This window comes from Euprymna scolopes, chromosome 21 (genome assembly GCF_053919585.1).
Source record: "Euprymna scolopes isolate OS-2025 chromosome 21, ASM5391958v1, whole genome shotgun sequence".
Classification (NCBI taxonomy): domain Eukaryota; kingdom Metazoa; phylum Mollusca; class Cephalopoda; order Sepiida; family Sepiolidae; genus Euprymna; species Euprymna scolopes.
The window spans coordinates 36,341,682-36,367,730 of NC_136502.1; the positions used below are offsets into that span (position 1 = coordinate 36,341,682).

The 26,049-nt window shown below is 34.5% G+C and overlaps 1 protein-coding gene across 1 annotated transcript; it reads right to left on the reverse strand.

Moving 5' to 3' along the window:
- Positions 1 to 251: 251 nt before the first annotated feature.
- LOC145242105 (uncharacterized) lies at positions 252 to 25,715 on the reverse strand. Its single transcript, XM_080105020.1, has 2 exons — positions 25,653 to 25,715; positions 252 to 8,940 (listed from the first exon to the last, which is right to left on the reverse strand). The coding sequence occupies exon 2, from the start codon at positions 8,575 to 8,577 to the stop codon at positions 6,763 to 6,765; it is 1,815 nt and encodes a 604-aa protein (XP_079961146.1). The 5' UTR covers positions 8,578 to 8,940; positions 25,653 to 25,715; the 3' UTR covers positions 252 to 6,762.
- Between the last annotated feature and the right edge of the window lie 334 nt (positions 25,716 to 26,049).

Genomic DNA, 26,049 nt, shown 5'->3' on the forward strand with positions numbered 1-26,049 from the left:
CAAAAACAATTAAAAAAATCATGACTTTAATTTGTGCTAATGTACATCATCCAGGGTCAAATTTACAAGACATTTACATGGCAAACTGAAATTTTTATGCAAGTATCAAAAAAAAAAAAAAAAAAAAAAATGATTTTCTCAGATATTATTTTTTTAAATAATTTAAGACTGAATCTGAAGTGATCAAAAGATATTCTTAAAAATATTCTTAAAAACATTGTTTCCAATGAAAAAATAAAAACTTTACAATATTTAAATCATTACAATTTTTCCTTTATTTATTTTTACATACAGTATGGAAAGGTTGAAAACCATTTTAAGAAACAGGACCAAAAAGGTTCTATGGCAAAAAAAAAAAAAAAGGGTTAGCATTAGTTAAAATAATTTTTAAAAAATGGGTTCATGGTTGGTATAACAGAATCTAATGACTAAAAGTTCTATATTTAATTTGGAAAAGGTACAACTCGACTGCTTATTCCTTCCAAGCTATCAAAAAAACGTTGGTATGGTGTAAAACAAACCAAGCAACTTTCTCCAACAAATAAATGTGTAATTTCAAGTCAAAGTTACTAATCAATCAAATATACATTGCAACAATTAAACCAACAGTGCTAACATAAAATGAGGCGGCTTTGCATGACTTCCTCTAAATTGAAAGTAAGCAAAAACACTGATTCTCGAGGGGGCGTTATTTCCACTAAAGGCGAACATTTTAGGACTATAAAAGGGAGGTAAATCAAGGAAATGGCTTCCAAGGGGAGGTACATCAAAGAAACGATTGACAAAACTGTAATTACAAAAAAATGAATTAAACTAATTCGATAAAAAATAAAAATAAAATTAACTGACAAATTTGTCAAGTGAACACATGATAACCATGCCACTGATGCACAAAAAAAAAAAAAAAAATAGAAAATAGCACTATGGACAGCATTTTTGTTAAATTCAAAGCAAAAACTCATCCATCTACAACCACTGTAAAGAATTTCCTTTTCTCCCTCTATGTACTTAAAACTAAACGGAACTTTAAAAAAATTTCTTATTTGTAGAACATAATACCACAGGCCCATCTAGTCATTTTCAAGTTCAATGTTAACAAATTCTTATTGAGCTGTTCTAAAAAAAAAAAAAAAGAAAAGAAAAAAAAACAAATGTTGCCCATTTCACCCATCGTTTTCCAGTCCTCTCAGAGTGTTGTTTTTTGTTTACCTGGAAAACTTTATCCTCGAGTGGCCTGATGCTAGGTAATTTTTTAGCATATTAAAAACAAAAACAAAAATCTAACTTTTTTTTTTTTTTTAACTTGCAGACTACGAATCTAAAAATTATCCCAGTTTTCTATACTGGGATAACCTCAAAGATGTTTTAAAAACATTTAAAAATACTACAAATCTGCCAAATTGTTCGACAACACTTTTGAGGGTGAAAAAGACAGTATTTAGAAATTGATACTATATTTGATGCAGGGATGTTTAAAAAAATTTTACACACGATGGAATAAAAGTAACTATTGCTTGACTAATAATTTTTCTAAATTTATTTTGTTCATAAAAAAAAAGATCCAATCGTGTAGAAATAGTTAAGATACAAATACACACATTTCTTTTTAAAGGATTGCACAATCTGTTAACAATTTTACTTCATGATTCTAATAATAAGCGTCATCATAGTCAGCTATCATTTTTTTTTTATTATTATTATTAATCACCACTTATCAAGGCCAAAAGCCTTTTGAGGATAGAGATGAATAAGAAAGATTATCGGTCAAATGATGAAAAATATTATGAGTGGATTGAATCACACCTCATGACAAGTATTTGTTGACCTGTCATGTTGTGGTTTGTAAGGAAACAGCTCCAATCTATGGTCCCGCTTCACCAAACTTTCATGAAAAACACTCGTCTATCTGAAACCATTATCAATAATTTCCCCTACTCTTTATCTGTGCCTAAACATAAACGTAGATTCCATGAACAAAGCTTCTTTCTTAGAACTGCACCCCTGTGAAACGCTCTTCCGTTTGCCTGTTTTCCAGCTAACTACAATTTGAGTAGTACTTGATGGGCAGAAATCAGAATCTCACAGTATTAATGCTGAAGTCCCTCAGGAGTTCATCCTGGGCCCAACTCTCTTCCTGATCTATATTAATGATCTTCCAAATCACATCCTTACATCATTCATAAACATTTATGCTGATGACACTACTATCTATGGTAGCACATGTAAGACTGTAAACGACCAAGTTCTCTCTGATTCTCTCTCCTCTGATCTTGAGCAAGTGGTACAATGAGGGAAGAGGTGGCTTGCTACTTTTAATGCATCTAAAACCAAGCTTCTATCTTTACATCATCAACACACTGATCCCCATCTGGCATCAATAAAAATGAATGGCTCGCGTCTTGGGGAGGCCTCATGTTTTGACAAGCTTCTGGGCTTGACCTTTACGTCTGATCTTAAATGGAATACATACATTAAATCCGTTGGCAAGGCCGTTGGAAAAATGGTCGGATCCTTCTATCGCTCCAGTAGATATCTCACTGCTGATGCAATTCTCTATCTATATAAGAGCCAGGTACGTCCAAGGATGGAGTACTGTTGCCACATCTGGGCAGGAGCTGCTAGAAAGGACTTATCCTGCCTTGATAGAGTTCAAAATAGACTTTGTAGCTTTGTGGGGGATGTCCTTTTCTCTTCCCTGCAACCTCTTTCTCACAGAAGAGATGTTGCGAATTTGTCTCTGCTTTATCGTTATTTTCATGGCAGGTGCTCGGCTGAGCTCCATTCTATGGTCTCCCCTCGTTAAACTTTCACAAGAAACACTCATCTAGCAGAAAACACTGTCAATAGTTTCCCCCCACTCTTTATCTGTGCCTAAACCTAAGCGTAGATTCCATGAGCAAAGCTTCTTTCTTAGAACTGCACGTCTATGGAATTGTCTTCCGTTTTTCTGCTTTCCAGCTGACTACAATATGGTTGTGTTCAAGTCTAACGTAAACAAGTTTTTGATGAGCGGTTCCATATAAGTTAACAAATTTACTGAATCTCCATTACTAACGGTTACTATATTGTCCAATTTCTACTGTACACTCTTTAACCCTTATCCTCGAGTGGCCTCTCGGTCTTGATAAGTGGTGATGCCTATGTAAAAAAAGAAAAAAAAAAGAATTACGAAAAACAATGAGGAAGAAAAATAATGATTAATGAAGAAATTTGTGATGTGTCTAAATTTAAATGCAGATTCCATAAACAAAGCTTCTCTCTCAGAACTGCTGCCTGTGGAACACTGTTCTGATGGCCTGCTTCTCTGATTGAATACAACATGGTAGCCTTCAAGTCCAACGTAAACAAGTTCTTGTTGAGCTGTACCTTAAATAATCAAATTCTGCCCAATTTACACCCTTAACAATTACTATACTACTACTTACTACCTTACATTCATTAACCCTTATCCTCGAGTGGCCTTTGGACCTTAATAAATGGTGACTCCCAAGTAAAAAAAAAAAAAAAGAAAGCAAATCAATATGTTATACTTACTAAAAAAAGAGATACGTTGACAGGGGAGATAATTAAATTTTATTACTTACATCATGTGACGAACGTAATTCAAAATGTCAAACAAAATTCATTCCCCGGATAAAATTTATCAAAAACAGTTTTTCATTAATAATTATTTTTCTACCTTATCGTTTTCCGTAATTTTTGAAGATGTTGCTATTCGTGACATGACAATTACGTAGGTACCATTTTTTTTACTCGGACGTTAATATTTTTTTTTCATATGTATAATATAGAAGCAGCAAAAAACAATTTGAGATAAAAAAAAAGAAACCGTCAACTTGATGATGAAAATCAGAAATAGACAAGCAGTTTGTAAAAAAATGAAAAAAAAAAAGAAAAAAAAAAAAAAAAGAAAAATAGTCATAATTATTTTCATCCAGAAAACTTCCACAGTCATCTACAGCTATTTCTCTGGCACCGTCAAATAAAAGACAGTTTATTTGGGAATATTTTGTATTGCATACCATAATGTTTAATATATTTTGTTAAATTTCTACTTATAGAAATCTATTAAACTATTTAGAAAATAAAAGAATGTATTCCAGAAATATTTTCAAAATAAACTATTTAAAAATATATATTTGAACAAAAAACATTCCACTTATTAAAAAAAAATGGGTTGATTTCTTTATTTATGATATAAAAACATAGTTGCCTGTGTGTATGTGATAATATGGTTGACCTGCAGCCATTAAGGAAGAAACTGGGAAAACAATGTAGAAAAAAATTCATCAATAAACAATGGACAGAAATTTGTTCTCAACATAGACAAAGATAGGTAAGGGTAGATTTTAATTCAGTGTATGATGAATGACTATAGCTAAAGCATAACAATAGAGAGAGATATTTAGTATTACAATGCTAGGGAGTGCCATGGCGTGCGACAGCCAATGAGTTTTTAACAACTCTATAACAATTTATGGATGACAAAGGTCAACTTAAGTCAAACTTTTTACAACAATAAGAGTTGAAAATTGAGTCGAATGCTTGAACAGTTAGAGAGAGATGTGGCTTGAGCTAGATTTGAAAAGCTTTGGGAGATCGAGATGAACTGACAGCAACAGACTAACCCAGCTTTGACAGGACGTAGATGTGAAGCTTAGCATGTATAAACACACACCCAGAGTCCAACCGACATATATATGATGCATTAGAGTCTGTGTTTTTCTTGTGTTGTGTTTTGTTTTATTTTTCTACTTGTGGACTCACGCATCACCATCAATGGTTGGCAGTTTGAAAAAGACGACAACACAACCAGAAGTAGAAAGATGAGAAACAAAATCACAGCAAACAACGTTTGGGGTTGGCGACTTGTCGATGAGGCCATGTCACAAAACAATACTTCTCTCTTTCGTTATCTGCAGCATATCTTTGATGAAATGCTAGGGCCACATGTATATGACATAATTACATTGACACGCTGATTCGCATTAGATCACTAATCTGGTCAGTATTAGATTAATCAATAGACAGAAATTTGTTTTTAACATAGACAAATGTAGGTAAGGGTAGATTTAAATTCAGGGTGTAACGAGTGACCAGGTGGAATGACCAATAGGTAAAGAACAATGGATTACTGGGGGGGGGGGTACTGTAAGTTAGGGGAACAATAGGGACGACAATCAGGGCTTTACGGCAGTCAGAGTTGAGAGTTCAGTTGGACTTTGGCTACAGTTGGAGATAGATCGTGGCTTAGGCTAAGTCAGGAAAGCTTTGGGAGACGTGGAAATGAACTGATGGCAACAGCCTCGATAGGATGTAGATATGAACCTTGGCATGTAGACAAACACACCCAGAGTCCAACCTACATATATGTGACGCATTAGCATCTGTGTTTTTCTTGTTTCCCGTGTTTATTTTATTTTCATACTTGTGAACCCATCTGCTCCCCATCGACGGTTGCCAGGTAAAAAAGGCGACAATGACATGGCCAGAACGAGAAAGATAAAGATGAAGGAGTAATCCACAGCACACAACGTCTGGTGTCAGCAGCTTGTCAGTGGAGGACTACATGGTAGTACACATGTGTGACTGTTTGGCTAAAACAACAAAACGAATACACCCAAAAGTTAGTATTTTCTTTATCGCCATTGCCCTGGATAAATAATATCTAAAATTTAGAAAAAGATTATTCATTATTTCACCTTAAACCAGCACACGTTTCGTCAGGGGATGCAGATTATGTACTAACCAAAGGGAAGTAACTTTGATTTTTTAATCAAGGAATTAATATTATCATGCTGATTCATTCCTTATGTAAATGTGGTATATTCAGAGAGAGGAATGGGCTGAACAGAAAAGCAAAAGCAGGGATAAGGAAATAGAGAGAGATAAACAAAGAAGGAGAAAGTGAGCGATAGAAGTTTTAATAGAATAGAAAGTGTATCTCAGGTTTACTTTCAGCAGCCACATAATTCTCACTTCCCTTATTTTGTCCTTTAGTTCTCACATTCCAGGAGCAATATTTCTGACAAAAGAGGAAGAATTGCTGTTTTCTGGGTCAGAATTTATTCCATCTACCACTTATCGTTGGCAAGTTTTTGAATTTGAAATAGCATTTTTGTTTTAACTTTCATCAAGTGGCTTCATGCCTTATCTGGATTGATTTCCATAAAAAAAAAAAATTGTTGCACTTTTGCCTTGGGCAACGCTGGGTGACCCTGCTAGTTTGTAATATAAAAAAAAACATTCAAATTATTTTTTAAAAAAAAAAGTTGGTTTTATTACTTGTACAAAAAAATAATTTCTAATTATAAAAACCTGTATGACATGTTCCTTAAAAATAAAAATAGTGAAAACATTAACTGCCTGCCCCCCCACAAAAAAAAAAAAAAAAGAAATTCTGACCTATAATTTAATGAACAGTTTTATGATTAACACCATGTATTTTCTATTTCCAAATCGGAAGCTATCATCAAGTAGACTGTTTCTCTTTTACCCAGTTTGAACAGGATCAAGTGAAAAAACTAAAATAAAACTTGGGAGTATACATCTATGTTTTTGCAGGTTCAGTATAATTAGACTGGGCTAGTGTTAAGGAGAGCTGGAGAATCATGCAGTATGACTTCCTGTAACAAAAAATGAACTAAAGTCTGATTTTCATAAATAAATGTCTGTTGAGTGTTTTGATGTCGTAACTATTCACAATTTCTCACACTTTTTGATCCATTATTATAAAATGGCCACATCTTCAATCAGAGGTGATCATGATAGTCCTACCATGTCGGTAGCGAGTAGGTTACTCATATTAAATAAAATCTGACTAGTATGTATATGGGCATGTGTCATCAGTTCTGAACTTGTTGCGAATGTCCTCTGGCAGATATTGCAGATAAAGTGTTGTTCATTGGCGTGAGTGCGGAAGTGTCGTTTCAAGTGTGAACTGTCGCTGAACTGCTTGCCACACACTTCACACGCGTATGGCTTGTTGTCCGAGTGAATGAACTGGTGACGCTTCAGGTGGGTCGAGGTAGAGAAGGTCTTTTCGCACACGGGGCACTTGTATGGACGGTGGTTTGTGTGCGTGTACTGGTGTCTCCTCACATGCGACATGTCCGAGAAGAACTTGCCGCAAATATCACAGCTGAATGGTTTCTTGTCGTCAGAGTGTATCCGACCATGTCGCTTCAGGTGGGAACTGTCTGTGAAACACTTGCCGCATGTCGTACACTTGAACGGACGCTCGTTGGAATGGATACGAAGGTGTCGTTTCAGATGAGAGTTGTCGTTGAACGTCTTCCCGCAAGAAACGCAGCTGAAAGATTTATCGTCCGAATGCGTTTGGGCGTGGCGTTTCAAGTGCGAACTGTCCAGGAAAGACTTGGGACATTGCCCGCATTTAAATATCTCCTGTTCCTGTTTCAAATGCGTCTGCCTGTGCGTGTGGAGAAGTGCACTGTCGGAAAATTTCTTCCCACAGTCGGAACAGGTGAACAGCTCCTGTTTAACGTGCGTCTGTGCATGCCGCTTCAAATGGGAACTGTCTGGAAATGACTTCGGGCAGAGGTAACATTTGTACGGTTTATCGGCCATATGAATCTGCATGTGTCGTTTAAGGTGGGTACTGTCTGCAAAGCTTTTCAAACATAAATTGCAGGTAAATGGCCGCTCGTTTGAGTGCACGCGTTGGTGCCGTCTCAAGTGAGATCGATCAGTGAACTGCTTCGAGCAGATTTCACACCTGAATGGTTTCTCACTACTATGCGACCACGAATGGCGTTTGAGGTGGGAACTGTCGACAAATGCCCGGCCACAAATATAGCAGGCGTACGGCCGCTTGTCAGTATGAGTCCACAGATGCCGTTTAAGATGGGTGCTGGTGAGGAATGCTTTCGAACAGAGATGACATCGGTGGGGGCGGTCAGCAGTGTGGGAATGCAGGTGTTGCTGCAGTAGCAGGCGGTCGCAGAAGTGCTTGTTGCAGAGTTCACAGACGTGTAAAGTGTTTTTTGGTAAAGCTGGAGTTACTGGCTGCCTCTCATCATTCTCAGTATGCTGCTGATCAACATGGTATTGCAACAGCGAGATAAGAGGGAAACTTTGCTGACAAAACGGACAAACATGCTGTGGTTTCTCATCTGTTTCGTTGGCATGACATTCGTAGTCAGTACTAAATTTGGACGGAGCATCTAGATGATCCGATTCAGTGCCATCAATATCACCTCCAGACGAAGCAGCAAGCGTTGGTGGGGAGTAAGAAGCTGATGGTGGGGGGGACGATGGAGATGTATGTTCAAGATCATTTTCGTGGGAACCCATGCCAGGATCAAAAATACTTTTAAGGGAAAAATCTTCATCTTGGACATGTTGCTCGTCTGTTGCAGTAAGGATAGAGCTGGAGATGGGCAAGTCAGGAGGCGAATATGGATGTTGGGGGTCATTCGTGGAAGTAATACTCTGGTCCGTCATTGAAAACTCTTTCCTGTCACCATGCGCCATCAAATGGACATCAAGCTGCGAACTTTTTGAAAAAACTTGTTGGCAAATGTCACAAATGTAAAGCCGTTCGGTTGTGTACATGTTGACTTTAAGTTTACAGATTTTCTTTTTTCTGTCTTTATAAACTGTAGTAGCTGTTAATCTTTCCCTATAATTTTCTTCCTATAAATTATCAAAAGTTCTATATTTAACACAAGGTTTCAAGCTGCTAGATAAAAAAGAATGTTTAAAAACTTTTATCAAACGTTACACAAATATACTTTTTTTTTTTTGCCTGCCTTTTTTATTATTATACATTTTTTCAGCATTCGAACCAATTTGAAGAAGAACGGTCAGTGCCCACCATGTGATTGCAGAAGGAGAAGTGTGTTAAATTCCAGAAAAGCAGAAGAGGAGTTAAATCTTTGGTGTGTTAGTAGTCCTACATCGTATTAGGTTGCACATCTGCAAAAGAAAATAATATATCATCTTATTATAATGGAGATTTGGTGTCTGTCAGTAAGCAAAATTATAACAACACCTAAAAGATATTGCATCATATTGAAAAATTATCATCTTATTTGTATACTACTATGAATCTTCTTCGATCCCATGCAATGCCATCACAAAAAAAAAAAATAACAATCTACTAAAATTGGTACAATTCATTTAAAAAGATCTTTGTAACAGCAGAAATACAGTAACAAAAGGATGACATTACACATTTAAAACAGAACGTTGACCATAAATTTATATCTATAAAAGTGAGAATGTGTGTGCGTGTGTGTGTGTGAGGACACTTCTCAACCTATATACTCAACAAATTGTTTATCTACAAACTTGAAATTTGGTATCTGGAGGATTCAGACAGGTGGAAAAATGTTAATCCATTTTCATTCCGAAAAAAAGAAAAAAAAAGGCTGCTAAGGAGTCGAATTTGAAAAATTGGTATGTGAAAGTTGTCGGATTTTTATTTGTTTGTCAACTATTTTACAAATGCGCATTCGATGCCGATAAAAATGACACCTTCTTTATGTTAAGAATAAGTAGGCTCAGAAAAGATTTTTTATAGATCGTGTCAAGCTGGTTTAATGGTTATCGTACTTGACTCACTGTCTTTAGGTTTTGATCTCAGCTAGAGTATTTTTTTTATTTTTTTTTATAAGGATTGAACTGTTTACAGAAAAACATAATACTCGTACGCACATGTCTCAGTTTCTTTCCGTTTTTTTTTTATTTCATTTTTTTTTTTTTTAAGAATTTAATGTTACGTTTAATACTGGGCAACACCGGGTACATCTGCTAGTAAATATATGAAAACAACCAAAGCGTGAAGAGAGTGATAAGTATAATAACGGATTTGTCTAAACTCTATAGAATACAAATTCATAAACTAATACATTTTTCTTGAACAAAGACAAACACAGGCAAGGAGAATAATTTTAGTAATAAAATGGTAGCTAAAAATTAATCTGGAGCAAAAAAATCTGGATCTGATACCCGGAATGTTTTGTTCTTATTTTTAAGGCAGGTGGTTTCAGATCAACACTGCTGGGGAGGCATGAGAAAAATTACTGTTTTGTTTTAAAATCCCCAAAACAGTTTTCCATGGTAAACAACTGCTGATCCCTAAAAAAATATTAAGATTAGCATAAATTCTTGGGAGCTAACTAATACAGAAATTATAAGAGATTGATTTACTTACAAAGTAAGGGGATTTTAAAATGAAGGGTTTAGAACTAAATGCGCCTGATACCACACTTCTCCAAACTATCCGATCTTCAGCTTTTCTTCTCCAGTCGTTGAGTTGGTTTGTGTTTTTCAAATGTCTCTTGAACACGTCTTTATAGTGCAGTTTCGATGCGCCTAGGGGTCGTGTACCTTCTTTGAGCTCACCAAAGAAAACTGCTTTTGGGTAGTCTGTTGTTTGACATGCGTGTGATATGCCCTGTCCATCTCAGTTGGTTTGTTGCAATTATTTCTTCAGCACTGGGCATTTTAGCCTTTTCTAGTACTTCAAAATTTGACACATGGTCTTTCCAAGAGATACGCATTAGATGACTTTGTTGTATCAGGTTTAATCTCCTGAAGTGACATCTGTAGAGAGTCCAGGTTTCTGAGCTGTACAGGAGTGATGGTAGGACAATAGCTCTGTGCACTTTCATCTTGGTCTTTAATCTGATTCCTCTCTAATTCCACAGACGGTCTCTCAATTTTCCGAAGGCTGATGCAGCCACTTGGATCCGTTTTGACAGTTCTTCATCGATTTTTCCAGTGTTTGTAATGGTACTGCCCAGGTAGGTGAACTGTTCAACTTCCAGCAATGGGGTACCATTCAGGAGTACTTTTCTGGGGTTAATCTTTGTGTCACAGGTGTCTTGAATCAAAACTTCAGTTTTCTTGATGTTGTTGTATATATATATACTTTTTTAATTACATTTTCACCCCAAACAAGGCACATTGCCACTTTGGTGTAGGGGGCTACTATCAGAGGCAACAACTACTGGGGTACTATTTTGGGATTTGGGCAGCAAGATGTTGGTTCACGTTACATTTGAACTTCTGCATGTCAGTACAGTTGGGGAAGCAGGGACCTGGAATGGAATTCTAGAGTCTAGCGATTCTGGGGAAGAAACTACTGGAGTAGAAAGATCTTTTACATCTAGGGATCTCTACTGTGTGGGGGTGGGATTTAGCTGCCCGTCGGGTTTGTCGAGAATGTCTACGTCGTGGGGGCACAAGTGTCTGCAGTTCGCCAGAGCATTCACCATTAAAATACTTGTAGAACAGGCAGAGGGATGCAACATTTCGTCGATGGGACAGAGGCTGAAGCTTAGATGACAGTTCAGGGCCTATCAGATTGGCGACTCTCTTTTGAACCTTGTCTAGGAGCGAGAGACTAGTAACAGATGCACCAGCCCAAATGTGACAGCAATACTCCATACATGGGCGAATGGTGGCCTTATAGAGGTACAGGATATTTTCTAGCACGGTAGAGAGAGCCTACCTTCTTCGCAGCGGCCCTGGCAATGCTTTCAATGTAATTGTTCCAATTCATGTTTCCTGTGAATGTTAGGCCAAGCAGTTTGAAAGATGTACTCTCAGATAAAGAGTCACTGGCCATTGCTATTGGTGGCAGAGAAGGTTTCTTGTAATTATTGAAGGAAACCAGTTCAGTTTTGGCAGCATTGAATGTGACCATCCATTTTTGGTCCCATTCCACTGCAGATTGGACATCATCCTCTAGTGTTTTTGCTATTTCTTTAGATATGTGTTCATTTGTTTTCCTGTCATGCCTGTTATAGAGTGTGGTGTCATCAGCATATATACCCATCTCAGAGGCAATTTTGTCGGAGAGGTCATTAATGAATATTAGGAACAATAGAGGTCCAAGGATAGACCCTTGAGGCACTCCCGCATTTATATCATATTGTTTAGATGTACGACCGTCAAGGACAAAAATTATATATATATATATATATATATATATATATTGCTGTATATTATATAGGAGTATTGCTGTCACATTTGGGCTGGTGCATCTGTTACTAGTCTCTCGCTCCTAGACAAGGTTCAAAAGAGAGTCGCCAATCTGATAGGCCCTGAAGTCAATATTAATTGCCCCAGTTAATTAAACTCAACGAATATCAGTATTAATAAGTGAGCATATAAATTATAATTTTGCAATAACTAAGACAACAATATATTACAACAGGTTAATCATAAGATGTATTTCTTCAGTGTTACAATCGTTTCTCAACCATTTGGACAAACTTAAACATCATTTCGTGAAAAGATATTCCAAAATGGCTAATCATCAGACAAAATACAACTTTAATATATATATATATATATATATATATATATATATATATATATATATATAAATATACACAATTTCTTATTTTACTAATACAAGCAGTGAACTCATCTCCTCTACCTTTTATTGATTATATATATATATATATATATATATATATATATATATATATATATATATACACACTAGACTACCCGTGACCCATTGGGTCAGTATGTTATATTAGTTATAGAATTCATGTATGAGCGTAACACTTGTGTCTTAAAGAAAATAGTTTTTTTTTTTTTACATAACAGAAACATTTCTATGAAAGTATATTAAAATGAAAAAAGAACATAGATAGATTTCTATGAGTGGTTCTGCTTATTATAATTGATTATTTTTTTTTAAACTTACAGTTACTGAATTATAAGTGGTTGGTCATACTTATAGGTAAATGTGCACTGAACAGATACCATAATACTTATTATAGTTAAATTCAAATTTTGATATATCTTTTTTTTTTCTTTTTTTTTTTACATCGTTCATTTCTGTATTACGTTTAAGTTACTTTAAACCCCACTCTTCCCATGTTAAATAATAATTTCGAAATAATAATGTTAATATTTCAGCCTCCCAATTGTTTTTTTCGGGGTTTTTTTCGCGTTTAAATTATCCAAATAAACAATTGTTAATACTGCCTGCTTTTTTTCTTTCTTTTATTTACATCATTCATTTCTGTATTACGTTTAAGTTATTTTAAACCCCACTCTTCCCATGTTAAATAATTTCGAAATAATAACTAATATTTCAGTGTGCATGTCATGCACGTATGCACAACTTGATGTCATAAACCGGAAAGTAGGTTACATATATCATTACAAGGTCATTTGAGTTTTATAATTATATATATATATATATATATATATATATATATATATATATATATATATAGAAAGAGAGAGAGAGATAGAGAAAGAGTTTTCTTTTCCGTTTCATCTATAGACTATTGCATGGAATCGATGTTACCGCATGTTTTTATATATTCCCCGTGCTATTGAGTTTTCTAGTTAGCCAATCAGATCTTTTGTTATTCAAACACCCAGTTATCACAGCCAATGGTTAAACATTTATCAGGCAGAGGTTCACTTGACCTCTAATTCATCTCTTTCTTTGTTTTTTTTTAAATGGGTCCCTATTTTCTTTGTGTTAGAACTGACCTAGTTTTAATCTTGTGTTTAGATATGTTACATTTTATTTTATACGTGTTTATTTTTTTGCTTATTTATTATTATCTATATATCAATAGGATAGCGTGTGTGTTATTTTGTGTGCCATGTTTACATCGGAGTGACTGTCGTTTAATTGTTACTAGCCCGGGTGTCTGGCATTGCCCGGGTGTTTGGTGGTGCATGCTGAGCAAGAAAAAAAATTGGTAGTAGGCAGGCAAGCTCGAACCCGTACAGCGAAGGACGTGAAAAAAAAAAAAAAAAAAAAAAAAAAAACGTGACGTCTTTGCCATTGCGTCCATTGCCAAACCAGAAGTGGCAAAGGTTTAAATTTAGGCTAGTCAATCGTAAAGAGGGGATGACTTGTAGAAAAGTGCCCAGTTGAGGGTGAAGGAATTAATGTTTTTAGTCAAGTTTTTGATATTTGTCGTCCGAAGGGTCGAGCTCCAAAACAACACTGATCTTGTAAAGATCTGTCGCCTCTGCCAAAAGTTTTAGGCAGACGTATATACATACATTTAAACAGACATTTTTTTTTTTTGTTGCAGATCATCTACTAGATGACTAGTTGTGTACAAATCCCAAGAATGATAGGAGCCTTCTTTCATGTCCAAAAGTGATACAATGTTCAACGAGCGAGATTAGAGATGCACCGCTGTATGACTTATGCTCTCTACCAATCCAAGTTATGACAACAGGACCATTGCCAGCATCCTCAAAATGCATCACTGGATTGCCACGAATAATAGGGACATTCCCAGAGTGATGAAAACAAAGTTTCTGGACACGATTATGGTCTTCAGTATGGTTTCAAGTCAGGGCCATATTATGCCATCTCACATCTTCAAAGTTGGCTTGAAAATCAAAACCAAAGTGCACTTGGATGTGTTGAAGAGTGTAGTGATCCCCTGGTGCAATCAGGTGGCCACTTGCAGGCCCTGGGTGTGGTAGCAGGATTCAGTGCCAGCCCACAAGTGCAAAGAGACCCAAGCTTGGCTTCAGAAGGAATGTTACAACTTCATACCTTTCTCTTAGTGGACCCTCTCCTTCCCGAACCTGAACCCACTGGACTACTTTGTTTGGTCATACATCGAGAACATCACCAACATGACCTCCCACAACACCAAAGCCAGCCTGATCACTGCCATCTGCCAAGTATTCATTAAGCTCCCGCCGACACTTCTGGAAAAGGCATGCTTGCAGTTCTAAACCTGTATCAAGGTGGTGATTGAGGTTCAAGGCGGCTACACTGAATAGATGTCAGCTCTACTACATAATCAAGTTACCTGAATTGATTTTTTCAATAAAAGTTTTAAAATAAAACTGTAGTGTTGTTTTTTTTTTTAGGATGACAAATTTTATCGTTTCACCCTGTATATGGGTTGTCTAAGTTCCTACATGTGCTGGCTTGCTACCTAGCTCTACTTACTTGTGACGTAAATACTGAAAATTTATGTAGATATATATATATTGTATGTAGATATTAGCGTTGGGATGATTAATCAGAATTGAGAATCAGAAAAAAAATTGAGACTTTTGGCAGTATCGGAATGGGAAAAATTTGTGCCTGTTTTCCAATGCCAAAAACGATTCCGTTAATTATCTTTCTTATTTGATTATTAAAAAAAAAAACCTTCTACTGATTGTAGTAATAACAGAATAATAAATATTTATTGATTATAAACCTTCTGTAAAACTAAAACCTATAGATTATCCCTCTCCCACGTGTGCTGTTATGTTTAAGAAAATATTTGCACATTTAACAGGTGTTTTTACAGTAATAGCAAAATAATAGCATCATTATAATTAAATATTTAGATATTTATACAGAATCAGAATTTGTAATTGTATCAGAAAAAATATCGACATCATCTCATTACTAATATATATATATATATATATATATATATTTGCACATGCAAAAATTGAATGCACGCGAGTGAAAACATTGCACGCGAGTGAAAACAATACAGAATATAATGGATAATAAAGATCTTACTATCATTGCCCTTACATTAATAAACGAAAAATCCTTGTTAAATGTGTAGTTTAGCGGCATAAATTATTTGATAGACAAAAAAATTATAAAAACTATTTTTATATAAAACACATCATTAGACCCAAAGGCTGAAATAAAACCAGAAAAAAAAAATTCATTTTTATTGTTTTTTCATCATTTTTTATTAGACTAAAATGTACTACATTCAAGGCTGCCATATTACTTTTAAAATTTGGCCTTTCTAAGGTTGACAGATTGGCCTTTTTAAAGCTAAATTTAGCCTTTTTTACACTTTTTCATGGAACCATGTTTTTGGCCACCATATTTTTTGTCATTAAAGAGCGTGAAAAAGGCCAAATTTGGCCTGAAAATGGCCAATCCGTCAAACCTTAGAAAGGCTAAATTTTAAAAGCAATACAGTGGCCTCGAATGTCATACATACATTTAGTCTAAGAAAAAATTACTTTTTTCTGGTTTTATTTCAGTTTTTAGGTCTAATAATGTGTTTTATATAAAAATAAATAGTTTTTATAATTTTTTGTCTGTTAATTTACGCCGCTAAACTACACATTTACCAAATCCTTTCTATACGAGGGGTGTGCATGTTCTCGTCAAGTGGTTCCAATATGGGGGATCAATTTATTAGAATGTTATATTAAAAACCGAGAACCCCTTCCAGACATTGAAATTTTTTTATTATTATTTGATAATATGATAGGTTCAATCGATAATAATCCGCTGAAAGAAAACAAAAAGAAAAAAAAAAATATGAGGGTGAGTAGCATTGTACAGGTTCACCTTAGTTTTGTTTCAATAGCCTTAAAAATACCAGGAAATATTTAAGTAATATTTAACGGTGAGACCTTTTCAATGCAAATCTTTAAAAAAAAAAAAAAGAAGTGAAAATTGTAGAGTTATAAATTCTAAGTCCGATCCCCACCCAAATGTTTGATGACTCCCCGCCACCAAACTTGAAAAAATGCTAATATTTATGTTTCTTTAATTGAAATATAGCCAAAAAGTGGGTGCTCTTTTTACGTTAAGTTTATATAAAAAAGTGATTCCCCCCCTCTCTAAAATGTTAAATCCCCCCCCCACACACACACACTCTAAATGCCTTTTTTTCTCATATCACCCGCAAACCCTATGCAGCGACATTATCATTTTTGGAATACGTACACACATCATACAAACTTTTCTGTATTTTCTTTAATAAGTGTCAATTTGAATAAGTATAAAATCAAACTACACTAATTTAGGCTTCTGTGTTTGTCGAAGAAGCCAGTTCTGAAAAATCCAAATAAAATTAGTGTATGTATACACGCCTTTATTTTTATTATTTAATATATATATATATATGCATATATATATATCTATAATATAAAGTTGAATGTCTGTGTGTGTATGTGTGTGTCTGGTCACGAATAGGCTCCTATATGGTTGACTATTTTAAAAAACTGATTACATATAATGATAGAAGATGTATCGAGACACAGGAATGGGTATGTTTGATCTAGCAGAACAGTGGTTCATTAAAATTGTGGGGTCTGCGTTCGCGCCTGGTCCACAAAGTATGGAAATAAAAAAATTTAAAAATTAAAAAAAAAAACGTTTACAAGTGTTTTTGATATAGATGTACATAAGAATACTTTGATAAGTATGTTTTAACTTAAATAGGGATGGTATAATAAAATTGTGGAGTCTGCATTCGCGCCTGGTCTCCATAGAATGGAAATAGGCACAAACTTTAATAAAGACTTTTCATATCTATCTGCTTAAGTATACTTTGATAATTATGTTTCAGTTTGAAGAAATATGGTATAATAAAATTATGGGTGTTCGGTCGCACCTGACCTCCATAGAATGGAAATATGTCACAAAGTTTAACAAGGTTTTTTAATATTGATCTACAGAATATTGTGATAAGTGTTTCAGTGTGAACAGGTATGGTATAATAAATTATGAGGTTTATCTATTTTATTTTTACTTTCATCATATTTTACTTTGGTTTTGATACCCCCAAATTCAACCCAAATTTACAACCCTTCCTTTTCATAACCTATCATACTTTCATTATTTTTTTTTTTTTTTTACATGGGGGTCACCACTTATCAAGGCCCGAAGGCCACTCAGGGATAAGGGTTACTGCGTGTACAGTAATCAATGAGATAGTATTGTAGTAATTATTAGTATTGGGGGTTTTGATAGAGTGTCTTACTTAAGGGGGCGGTTTTTCAGGAGTTTGTTTATGTTGAACTTGAAGACGTCCAAGTTGTAATCAGGTGGGAAACAGGCAAGCAGCAGAGAGTTCCACTGGCGTGCAGTTCTAAGAAAGAAGCTTTGCTCATGGAATCTACGTTTGGATTAAGGCACAGATAAAGAGTGGGGAAAATTATTGACAGTAGTTTCAGCCAGACGGGTGTTTCTCGTGAAAGATTGGCGAGGGGGGATGAGGGATTGGAGCACAGATGAGCACCTGCCATGGAAATAACGATAAAACAAAGACAGGCTCGCAACGTCTCTTCTGTGGGAGAGAGGTTGCAGGGAAGAGAAAAGGCCATCCTCCACTAAACCACAAAGTCTATTTTGTACTCTGTCAAGGCAGGATAGGCTGTTTTTAGCAGCTCCTGCCCAGATGTGGCAGCAGTACTCCATCCTTGGACGTACTTGGCTTTTATAAAGATAGAGAATTGCATTAGTAGTGAGATATCTTCTGGAGCGGTAGAAGGATCCCACCATTTTCCCAGCGTCCCTCGCAACAGATTTGATGTACGTGTTCCATTTCAGATCAGGAGTAAAGGTCAAACCCAGAAGCTTTTCAAAACATGGAGCCTCCCCAAGATGAGAGCTATCCATTTCAATTGATGCCAGATGGGGATCAGAGCGTTGATGATGTAAAGATAGAAGCTTGGTTTTGGATGCATTAAAAATGACCAACCACCTCTTCCCTCATTGTACCACGCGCTAAAGATCAGAGGAGAGAGAATTAGAGAGAGCTTTGTCATTTACAGCCTTTGATGTGTTGCCATAGATGGTCGTGTCATCAGCATAGATGTCAACGAATGATTTAAGTATGTGTTTTGGGAGATCATTGATGTAGATCAGGAAGAGAGTTGGGCCCAGGATGGACTCCAGCATTAATACTGTGGGCCTCTGATTTCTGCTCATCAAGCACTACTCTTATGAACCTATCAGAGAGAAATGATTTAATGATTGAGAAAACATTTCCAGTAATACCGTAGCTGGAAATCTTGTGAAGTAGGCCCTTATGCCATACCTTATCGAAGGCCTTCGATATGTCAAGAGCAATTGCCCTGGAAAGGAAACCTTTGTAAAGAGATTCACTAATCCTATGTGATATAACCGTTAGCACATCTGCTGTAGATCTTGCAGAGCAGAAGCCATATTGCATATAGAGTCCATTTTCTGTAGGCTGTTTTTGAACCCAGTCAACAACGGATATTTTTGCTAGTATATATATAAATATATATACACACACACACAACTATATCAGTCAGTTTCGTTTTGTTCCACAACTTTGCAAATTGTTCACAGAGTTTTAATTTAGAGCCGACTTAGTTTGTTGATGTTGGGGCACGTGATTTTATTTTTGTTTTTTTGTATACCAAAAAAAAAAAAGGGAAATTTATATTTTCTTTCTATCTTAACACCCACTTCTAAAATGACGACCTTTAAAGATTTCCAGGTATGCTGAAAACGAATATCACATTCAAATTTGGGGCAGATAGAGTAGTCAACCACCTCAGCAAAAATAACCTTCTTAGTGACATGCAATATGGTTTCCATTCTTCTGGATCTACAGCAGATGTGCTTATATATCATAGGATTAGCAAATCTCTCGACAGAGACTTCCTTTCTAGAGCAATTACTCTTGACATATTAAAGGCCTTTGATAGGGTATGGCATATAGGTCTACTTCACAAGATCTCCAGCTATGGTATAGCTGGAAATGTCTTCTCAATTATTAAATCATTTCTCTCTAGTAGGTTCATAAGAGTAGTGGTTCATAGACAAATCAGAAGCTCATACTATTAATGCTGGACTCCCTCATACATTAATGATCTTCCAAATCACATCCTTAGATCATTTGTTGACATTTATGCTGATGACACTAACATCTATGGCAGCACATCAAAGGCCATAAACGACCAAGTACTCTCTGATTCTCTCTCCTCTGATCTTGAGAATGTGGTACAACGGGGAAAAAAGTGGCTGGTTACTTTTAATGCATCTAAAACCAAGCTTCTATCTTTCCATCATCAATGCTCTGATTCTCATCTGGCATCAATTGAAATGAATGGTTCTCGTCTTGGGGAGTCTTCATGTTTTGACAAGCTTCGGGGCTTGACCTTTACTCCTGATCTGAAATGGAACACGTACATCGAATCCGTTGCCAAGGTCGCTGGAAAAATGGTGGGATCCTTCTATCGATCCAGTAGATATTTACCTGCTGATGCAATTCTCTACCTAAGAGCCAGGTACGTCCAAGGATGGAGTATTGTTGCCATATTTGGGCAGGAGCTGCTAGAAAGACCTTATTCTGCCTTGGCAGAGTTCAAAATAGGCCGTAGCCTAGTGGGAGATGCCCTTTGCTCTTTCCTGCAACCTCTTTCTCACAGAAGAGATGTTCCGAGCATGGCTTTGCTTTATCGTTATTTTCATGGCATATGCTCGTTTGAGCTCCAATCTATGGTCCTCCTTGTCTAGCTGAAAACACTATCAATAGTTTCCTCCGCTCTTTGTGTGTGCCTAGACCAAAACGTAGATTCCATGAACAGAGTTTCTTTCTTAGAACTACACGCCTGTGGAACTCTCTCCTGTTTGCCTGCTTTCCAGTTAACTACAATATGATCGTCTTCAAGTCCAACGTAAACAAGTTCTTGATGAGCCGTTCCCCTTAAGTAATCCAATTTTACCAAATTTACACTTCTAACAATTACTATGATATTGTTCTTTTGATCACTGTACACTCTTTAACCCTTATCTTCGAGTGGCCTCTGGGCCTTGATAAGTGGTGATTCCTTTGTAAAAAAAAACAAAAAACAAAAAGAAAAAAAAAAGTAATTTTCTGGATATTAAGACATTTTTTTCCAATGTATTACTTAATAAATGTTAGTGGCGTTCGCCATTCGCATGCGCATTAGTATTTGTTCAGTTGGGAAAAGACATGGTCTCTAGTGGGATTACATTGGATAATAAAGCTCAATATAGTGGAGCAAATTGCTGAAACAATCTTTCACTTGGTGCTTGTATCACTAAGTGAAAGATTCTTATGGGAATATTGAGACAACCTGCCCACTAATATTCAGAAAACTACTTGTCTGCCCCAAATTTAAATGTGATATTCGTTTTCAGCATACCAGAAGACCTATACAAGTCGTCATTTTAAAAGTGAGTGTTGAGGTGGAAAGAAAGTAAAAAAAAAAAAAAAAAAAATCCCCCCCCACCCCTAAAAAAAAAAAAAAAAAAAAAAAAAAGGGATAATTGCGTTTTCTAAAGCAAAATCTTAAAATACAAAACTTCAAAAGACGTCATGGCGGACGTTTAGGAAATTGATCCCGCTCTCCTTCCTCTAAATTCCACAATTTATATATATTTTTTTTTTCATGTTAATCTCATCGATTACAAACTTAATTTTCAGATTAAAAAAAAAAAAAATGACTTATTGAGGATCAGTTTTCGGTTATAAATTGAACATGTTGCTTTGTGACCATTACCGAGAAAAATATTGTCGAAATATTTTTCTTGGTGATGGTGTAGGTGTATCAGAATTTTTGTAGGAATTTTTGACACACCTAACACGAAACTGCGAATAAAATATAAAAATCTCGTAATTTCTCTGTTAAAAGTGGGTTATTTATTTTCTTTATGGATTATACTTCCAAAATAAACTATTAAAGTTGTTTTAAAAGTAATAGAAATATTTTTTTTTTTTTTTAAACAGTAATGAATTTTCCAAACTCAATATTTTTCAATTTTTAAACTTTAAAAATCTATCAAAATTTTTCTATTGATTCTATTTTTACGATATTTTCAGGATCAATATGAAATTTTATGTTCTTTTCCAATAAACCGAATATAATATTTTAGACAAACGTTTTTTTTAAATTCACGCCCCCCCCCATTTTCAAGTTTCTATTAAAAAGTAAATAATTTACTCACCGAAAAGTAAATAATTAATTTACTCACAAATTGAAGAGAAAAGGTCAATAAATAATATATTCAAATTTAAAACAAAAAACAAGTAGTGTTTTTTAGAATTTTACCTGTAAAGTTTGAAGTTTAAAACCTTTTTTTTTAACCACGTTATTTGTTTTTTCTTTTTTTTTTAATGGAACCTTGGTCCTTACTCCTTTAATTGAAAAAAAAAATTAGGGCTTGAATTACATTTTTCGAGGAGTTATAAGCTTGGAAAGACAGGGGGTCGAATAATTCACGCCTCCCATTTTGAAATGTCTATTAAAAAGTAAATAATTATTTTATGTACCAAAGTCTTATATATCACAAATTGAAGAGAAAGGGTCAATAAATAATATATTCAAATTTAAAACAAAAAAAAAAAAAGAACTGTTTTTTAGAAATTTACCTGTAAAGTCCGAAGTTTAAAACCTTTTTACAAAAAAAACACGTTTTTTTTTTGTTTTTTAATGAAACCTTGGTACTTGCTCCTTTAATTGAAAAAAAAATTAGGGCTTGAATTACATTTTTCGAGGAGTTATAAGCTTGGAAAGATGGGGTGGAATTATTCACTATTTTCACAAAATTTCTGACACACCTATGGTGTGGTCACAAACTACATGTTCAATTTAGTAGAACGTTATAATTGAAAACTGATCCCCGATGATAAAAATCATAATTTTTTTTTTTTTTTTTTTTCCAATTTTTGGCGGACGTAGTAAGGCCCACATTGCGAAATAGGCACCGACTTGCAGGGAGCGTTCGTTAAACAAAAGAAAAAAATGCGTGTGTGGTGCGCGGTCCCATTTTACTTACGTTTTTTTATCTAAAAAAAAAAAAAAGAAAAAAAAAAGAGAGATTATAGGGTTTTTTTTAATTAGCAATTTTCGAGTTTCATCATTCTACATATACAATTTCTAAATAAACAAAAATAAAGAAAAACCTTTATCGTGTATCTACTTGTCCACGGAATGAAGATGGCCGTCAGTAGGGACTGCCAAAATTCACCACAGAATTACCCCACCCTATATGTAAAACGATGTAACTTTATTATAAATTAATATTATCAGTATAACATTTGTACCATCTAAAAGAAGAAGGGCAAAATAAACCAGTAATAATTTTTAAAGATTTTTTTCATCAAACGAAAATAATGAAATTGCGAGACGAAAATCGTGTTTACATAATTGGCACTCTAAAATAACGTTCCCATGTAGTAGACATTCCGAACGTGAAAACATACCCGTATTTAATAAATCTAGCAAAAATCAACTAATAGTCAGATTTTCGTGAAATTTTCGATACTTATCCATTTTAGAATTAAATTACATATGAAATGCAGTTTTCGTAAAATATACGAGGAGAAATATTTTTTTAGTTCGTGTCCCCTCACCCTATTTATTTTTTTCGAAATTCGAACAAAATATATTTCGAAATTTCTATTTATTATGAAACATAAGAGTTCAAATAACTAAAAAAAATTTATTTTTTTTAAATTTAAATACACGCATTGAACAAAAATTTACCTTGAAGTTGCAATTAAAAAATTGATATAAACTTATACTTTTTTTTAAATTAATTAATGTTTACTAAACGTTAATTAATTTTTAAAAGATTAAAACGATTAAAATTCAATTATTTCAAAATGTTCCGTTACAACATATATTTTTAATTGTGTTAAAAAATTTTTTTTAATATTAAGTTTTAATATAAATATGACTCTTGTCACCTATTTTATCGCCAGATTAAAACCGATTTGAAAATATCATTGCATAAATATTAAGCATTTTGTAGGCCTCCCCCCTCATATTTTGTTTGTCTCTTTTTACCGAACAAAATATGGAACCCCGTATGTAACCAAATGAACATTCAGTAAAACCGTATTTCATATTTAATATACAAATGTTTATAATATTATTAATCGTTAAAACCTAACAAAATTGTAACAAAGATTAATTATTAATTGCAGTTTGAAGAAGATAAACAAGGGTTTTAAAAAATTATTAAGTCGCTTCTGCTTTTCCATAGTTCGTAAAGTTAACACTAATCTGACGTCACAGAAACATGCGGTCCATTTTTCCCAATCGTTTGGCAGACCCTAGTCGTCAGAGTTTTCATTTCAATGTCGTCGCTGTTTTTTCTCTTATCGAAAAACAGTGAAATTTTATTTTCTTGAATAAAAAAAAAAAAAAAAATACTCGACGAGAACACGACTGTTTTTGTTTCAATAATTATTTTGGTACTTCTACAGTTTATCGTTGAAAATGAAGACGCAATTTTTTCGGGCACCTGTCCTTAAAATCCGAGGGAGAAATCAGTATTTTAAACTATGACCGAAGTAGGAAATAAATAACAAAAAAATTACAAAAATTTTTTATTAAAATTATATTTGCTTACGCAAACTTTTCAATAAATGTCTTTACAATTATATTTTGATACATTTTTTTTATACAATAAATGTTTTGGTTTTCAAATGGCGCTCCGCTCACCTCACCTCACCCAGTTTAAACAATTATGTTATTTTCGATTTGTTTTTAATAATAAAATATATATACGTTTCATGAAAAACTTGTCCATTTTCATTAATTAAATCGAAACATTTCCAATTAAAAAATTATGGATATATTTTCTCTTTCACTTTATTTACTTTTTTTCCATAGTTCTTTCCGGCTCGCTCTTATTCTAATGGCAGGTGCGCGAAAAAAAAATGGCGGCTCCATTTTCGGCGATAAACTGTAGAAGCACCATTTTTGTTTATCGTCACAAGTGTTAATCTGAACTTGCACCAATTTTCTGTTAATTTAGAAATTGTAAATGTCGGACGATGAAACTCGAAAATTGCTAATTAAAAAAAAGTTCTAACTATAATCTTTTTTTTTAAGATAAAAAAAAAAAAACGTAAGTAAAATGGGATCATGCATTAATCGTCGTGCAGTCGTGCACACACGTATTTTTATTTAACGAACGCTCCCTGCAACGCGCTGCGTTCAACATTGTAATCGGTGCCTATTTCGCAATGGGGGCTTCACTCGTGTACGTCAGCCATTTTTTTTTTTTTTTTTTTTTTAATCTAAAAATCAAGTTTGTAATCGATGAGATCAACGTGAAAAAAAGAAAAAAGTGTAAATTGTGGAATTTAGAGAGGGAGTCATACCTAAACGTCCGCCATTACGTCATTATTTCAGTATTAAGTTTTTAACTTCAACACAAAACAGGGTCAAACATGTAATTAAAAAAAATGGTATTATTATACAAACACCGTGACAGGGTTAGGGTTAATGTTTAGGGTTAAGGTTAGGGTTAGGGTTAATTCGCTGTCACGGTGTTTGTATAATAATACCAAAAAAATACCCCCAAAAGTTAATGTATTTTTGAGATCTTGGTGCTTATGTATTTTTGATACCGCGTTATTTTTAAATAGTTTTTATCATGTTAAATTCAAATTTTACGATATCTTCTTTTTTTTTCTTTCTCTTTTTTTTTCTTTTTAATTGTACGCTGGAAGCACAGAATAGTTACAAAACACTCTCCCCTAAGAATGGCTTTCGAAATAATAACATTATTATTTCAGACCATAAATACATAAGTACCGAGATTTCCTTTTTATGCGACAAATTTGTAGGGGGTTGGTTAAATTGGATATATTCCGATTTTAAATTGCGGCAACAAAATGCAATAAATTTAAAATAATTTGCAATCACTGATGATTGTATAATTTATATATAAAAAAAAATGAAGGTTTTATAAATTATATCTCAATCATTTGACGATTTATCATTGGATACATAAATCTTGTTCATGGTGAGAAATATATATATATATATATATATATATATATATACTCGCTCTCTAAGACATGAATAAACATTGCAATAAACATAATACACAAGTATATAATGAATCGGTTCAGAATAAATACGATATTAAAATGAGAAAGAAAAACAAATCTTACACTGAATATTTTCATAACAACATTTTTCTCCCATTGTTCTGACAATATACGAACCGGTGTCAGGCGGTGTTAAGTCCCCTGCTAATTTTCTTCCGTATAGAGACCAGGTATTTACTTCGTTCCCACCGCATCCGCCCTTGGCCGGAAAATGGGAGAGAACCAAGAAAGGGTACTTTGGCCTAATAAAAATTGCCTGGGCAGCACCGTCGGCATTCCCCGGTCCGGCTGCCTCAGGCAGCTAGCAATAAACTTACCCCATTTCAAAATAAAATCTAAACGTTAATTCTATGAAACAAGGCTTCTTTCCTAGAACTGTCTGCCTGTGGAACTCTGTTCTGCTGGTCTGCTTTCCAGCTGACTACAATTTGGTCGTCTTCAAGTCCAATGTAAACCAGTT

Coding starts and splice junctions, on each gene's coding strand:
- LOC145242105 (XM_080105020.1), bottom strand. CDS start 8,577: ATGTACACAACCGAACGGCTTTACATTTGTGACATTTGCCAACAAGTT.